Raw genomic sequence first — 5447 nt, 5'->3', positions numbered from 1 at the left:
AGGATGGAACATCCGAGGTCTAGCGAATGTCATCAGGATATAAATAACTGCCAATCAGAGAACCGTATTAGCGACAAGCACAAACAGAGGACAATAGCTAAATTTTCATGCATATTCATCTTAAGGAGGGGCTTGTATAAATAACCACCAATGCGTTAACTGAAATGTGTGAATGACAACGTCTACACACTCATCAAACTCACAATTACCATAAACCGATAAGCCATAGTAATGACGTAAATGTGTTTGTCAACACTTGCATGCAGAGATTCCCCGAGGTCATAGGTTATTGAATATATTAAAGTATATATATGCATAGATGGCCCAACCCACCACTCAATGTAATCTCAATGGAATGTCCGGTCTGAAAATGACATTCGCTAGACTGTTCGGGCAGGCCCTCACATGCGAACTTCGTTCGCTTATAGTTATAGCATCGAAAGAAAGCCCGAACGTCTAACAGCAAGACTAATCTGCAGAGTGCCATTACCACCGCTACACGGTTATACCCACAATTCCATGCGCTGATCCGCGTAACTTCAGCACTTCCTGCAGCTGATTCAGTTGGTCAGTTCCAGGTCAGTTGTGCGTATGCTTGCACCATCGCGACCATGGAAAGAAACAAACGGCGTACGTTGAGCTTTAGTACCGGAGAGGTGATCGGCGCTGTCTTCTCAGCCCACATACTTCACCCATAGATGAAACGTCCTCTACAACAAGTTCAGTTGAACCGCTGTCAGACTATTCTACTAGTGATGTGAACAAGAGACAACATGGTCGTCAACTAGTCAGATCCCCACCATCAGCAGCAGCATCAGACAGATATTCAGAATCAAGTTCCAACACTAGTATCCAAACACCACTCAACCGCTTCAGGTATTTGCAGGGTCGCCAACAAACCGAAACAGGTATTTATTTACGGTGTACTGATTTATTGTTTTGTTTTTCACGTTGTCCGGTTTAGCATCTTAGCATTTGCAGATAATAAAACAATCATTTGAGTCTTAACAGTGACTTTACGATACTAGTAACACTGACAAAAATCCAAACCGCAATAGATGCAAAATGTATCTATAGACAGATAGTCGAATGCGTCATTATGGAATTATCATACCGAGAAAGATATTTTCACACAAAAAATTACCACTAACATTCCATGCAGTGTTTTGTATCAATGTATCAGTAAGTTCAGTCTGTTCACATATGACTGTACTCTGTGTCAAGTCGATATTTACAACAACGACTATCCTTTCCCATTGAAAGTTCTTTGGTTTGAGAAAAAGTAAATGGAGAGCTATGTGACAATGATTTAGTTGCTTTCCCACGCTTGAAGTTTCCCCGAGATGACTTCGAGACAGTTTGGCTGCATCCTGTGTGTCGAAGGTGGGAATGAGTTTAGGGGACGACAAAGGGTTGTTAATCTGTTGATTCGCACCAAAGATTAACAACGATTTACTGCACAGACGAACGACAAACAACTATAATCATGCTTTTTGTTTTTCAACATTTTGTCTTAGACGCTGTGAGAAGAATATGTTCCAGTATGGAGACAAAAATAGACGGCTGGGGCGAATAAATCATAAGCAATCAACAGATGTTTATTGAACACTTGGACACCAACATACTAGATTCATTAATTTCAGAAAAATTAAAGAAACACATCAGTGAGGAAAAGAGTGTTAAAACACCAGCAGAGCTAAGTGTAAGTACTACATTCATATCACAGGTTGTCATTTACTGAGTTACTGTTCCCTACTGACACATCACTCTCCTTATACACAACAAAGGCATTGCAGTGTTGCTATACACTTGTATATACTCTTAGTTTTATCATGGATGTATTAGCCTCACTAATAACTCAACCTGACAGGTATGTCTTGTGAAGAATTTTGCAATTGATACTTAAGGGAACAAGCAGCAAATATTGTTTTTTACAGTCTTTTTTTTAGTACAAAATTAAATAAGACAGCCTCCTTTAAGTAAACAACAAGATTTGTACAGGGTCATCTTACTTTTGTATGCTGTTAAATAAACAATTACATCATTTAGATAGGAGATAAGAAAAAAATAGTGACCACTTGTAATTCTTGTTTTCAGTGGCTGTTAAAAACCGCTATGAGTGAAATTTCGAGAGAATGAGAATGCTGAATATGGAAAGAAACAGAAAGAAAGGAGGAAGATGAGGAGTAGACAGTACAAGGTAAATAATTGTCATGAATAACTTAAAATTAGCATTCATAGTGATTATTAATATATAGAGGATTATGGTGCTAATCTGTGCATTTGTGGGGAAATAATTCAAACTGCTGTATGGATCATCAGCTTCTGGGTATAGTTTTCAACATTTGTCTGTACCCTGAGAAACACTCGGGTCATGAAGCATGTATGAATTGTTTGTGAATGTCGTAGGATGGTAACTTGGTACAAAAGTTAGTTGAAAATCAATCTGTTTGTTTCATAGAGTGTAAAACCTTTCAAAATGAGACAAATTCTCCTGCAAACAGCTGTTTAGATTGTGTGTCACTCAGGATTATGTGTGTACAACCCAAACAGGGAATGTTTGGGTAAAGGCATGACTGTCTGGTCCTATTTTTGCATACTAGTATGAATGTCTGTATCTTTTGGGGTGGAGATTTTGTGATGACTCACTGGCAAGTACTCACCAAAACATAAACATTCCCTATCTGGGTTCTTCACATATAATCGTGAGTGACACACAATCTAAACAGCTGTTTAAGGAGAAGTTGTCTCATTTTGAAAGGTTTTTATGTTCTGTGAAACAAACATTGATTTTCAACTGATTTGTGTACCAAGTTACCATCCAACGACCATAGGTTGCAACAGGCATGTAAAACTTGTAATTGATTGAGTGGTTGATTTATCATTTAATTGATTGAATGATTATTTTTTGTGGTGAAATCTTATTTTGTGTGGATGTTTACACTCACTGCATAATGCGATAATTGGGCAAATAACCAGTGAGTTTGTACTGGATAAACAAGCCACTAATTAATGTAAAGCTGATAATCTCTGATAAGACATTGCATGATAGGAAAGAAGAAAAAAACAGTAAGAGGAAAGAATAATCATAACTTTATTTGAAATGTAAAGAAATAATATTAGAAATACAGAAAATCATGAGAACAAAACCCTGTGTAGGTACATAAACTTTGATAAAGCATATTTTCACAGCAACCCATTTGTAGGTATTTATGAGATTGGGGTTGGATTTAGATAAGAGGAAGATAATAGACAATATGTCTTTATTTAGGCAGTAAAGAGATATACAGTTGAAAGAGAGAAAATGAAAAAAAAGTTTCGCCACATTTTACCACAAGGTTTATATCGTCACAAATCAATGAGTTACTTTATCAATATCATATACAAGGTAAGATTCATTTCGCCACAGAAAAATAAACAATCAATCAGTTACATGGTCACAGGTCCCTGTGCTATGACATACACAAATATGTGCTTCATGACCCGAGCATTTCTCAGAGTACAGAAAAAATACTGAAAACAATAACCAGAAGCTTGTGCTGTGTACAGCAGTTTGAATTTCCCACATTTGCAAAGATTAGCCATATTCCTCTTTATATGTCGGATTGCTCTTTCTCTCTCTACTCAAGATGATCATGTGTCTTTTCTATTGTTGACTGTGCCTTTGCCTTATTCAATCACCAGAAGTTTGTATATATACATACGAAAAATACCGCTAATCACACTAAAGGGCAATATCAATTATCACTATTAATACCACTATTAATATTTATTTCTGATAACAATATTAGTAATCTAAACTATACCAAATGCTCTCAATATACAAATAAAGTAATCAAATTGACATTTATCTTGATTTTCAAAGATTGTAATGATTCAGTTTTTGACTGGTATTTAATATATCAATCATGATGATGAGCCATGTCATCTTAAAAAATCAAGATAACTTTCTTTTTCAGTTAAAGCAGCTTAGAATTTTGACTATGTTGATAGTAAGCTCTGTCTTGTGTGTGAAGTATTTTTCATTTTAATGAACTTGTAACTCACTAAAACATTATCTTTTCAAACAGATGATGAAAAGACGAGAGGCAAAACTGATTGAGGAGGAAAGGACTGTGTGGAAGGACGTTAGAGCTAAACTGATGAGCGATGAAGAAGTAGAGGAGGATGGTACAGTGAATGTGTGGCGGCCGAAATGGCGTACACGTGAATTAAATGCCATTATAGACAGACTGAATGCACGTTTGAAAGAGTGTCCAAAAACTTCAAAGTTAATGAAAAGGCGAACATATGTTGGAACTTCAACGAGAGAAAGGCCTTCGAGGCCGTATCCCATCGCTCTAGTTAGTCATGCCTGAGTATAGAGTATAGACGTATAGGTGAATCATAGGTGTCTGTCAACTTTTTTTATTTTCACCATCTTCTCCGAAAGTAACGGCCAGAATACTTCGATATTTGGTGTGCATGTTCCCTGGGATGAGGCTATTCAGATTTGTTCATGCCAAGTTGATTTTTTATGATTTTTTTTCAAAAATGATATTTTCATCATCTCCTCAAATACTACTTGTCAGATTGCTTTGATAACTGGTGTGTTGATGCACAGAGGGTAGCTTACTCAGATTTGTTAATTTCAAGTCAGCACGTCTTCTTTTCTATTTTTGATGATTTTTTTTTGTAATTTGTAAAAAAGATTAATATGTTAATGAGCATTATGACTGACACCATATTGGAAATCAGTCCACAAGACTTTAAGTAAACTGCCACTTTTCAAAAGACACTATTGACGTCAAACAAGCAATATAAAAAAAGACATGAACGTGTCTTGCCATTTCCAAAATGCAAATATTTGGCAAGTAAAAATAATTAAAATAATTACAACTTTGCATTATGTTTTTCGTATCTTTCCCCGTTTTACATGTAAATCCGCAAAGGTTCTCTCTGGTCATGCCAGTGGTTAGCCCTGCTTACATACGATAGGCGGTGCACGAGTCTATATTGCTGACTTGACTCTAAACAAATAGTAGGGACAATTGTCAGAATCGAGTCCCAGATTACTCTGTATTCAAGCACGACTAGTCAGTGATCATACCAGGACTGCTTTGAGTACGAGCGGGGTGAGGCATGTTGAGGTATTTTGTTCAGAATTATAAATATTGCGAAATGTCAAGTACAAGGTTTAAATACAATGGACTGATGAAAAAAAATTGGTCGAGCTCTTTTGATTGTGTAATGTCTTTTGCTATTTTTAATTTTTTTGTAATAAATATAATTCAATTTAACTTACCTGTGTTTATCAAGTTTTTGTAAATTTGTGATATTGTGTGAGTGTTGTTATAGTTGATTGCATTGAGTGTGAGCTACAAACATACAGAGAATAAAATAGTTGTAAAAGAGTTACCTGCAGGATAAAGGAACTCGCTGTCATTGATTACCATTTGGAAAGAATA

The 5447-nt window shown here is 36.1% G+C and overlaps 1 protein-coding gene across 1 annotated transcript; it reads left to right on the top strand.

The window, feature by feature from the left end:
• The first annotated feature begins 608 nt into the window (after positions 1–608).
• Positions 609–4469, top strand: LOC144448561 (uncharacterized). The gene is made up of 4 exons (XM_078138836.1): positions 609–908; positions 1518–1702; positions 2098–2200; positions 4071–4469. Exons 3-4 carry the CDS (start codon positions 2180–2182, stop codon positions 4356–4358), a joined length of 309 nt encoding a protein of 102 aa, XP_077994962.1. The 5' UTR covers positions 609–908; positions 1518–1702; positions 2098–2179; the 3' UTR covers positions 4359–4469.
• The last annotated feature ends 978 nt before the right edge of the window (positions 4470–5447 follow it).

Source organism: Glandiceps talaboti, chromosome 17, assembly GCF_964340395.1.
Source record: "Glandiceps talaboti chromosome 17, keGlaTala1.1, whole genome shotgun sequence".
NCBI classification, from domain to species: Eukaryota; Metazoa; Hemichordata; class Enteropneusta; family Spengelidae; genus Glandiceps; species Glandiceps talaboti.
Note: the sequence above shows the minus strand (reverse complement) of the source record. Positions and strands in the feature narration are given on the sequence as shown.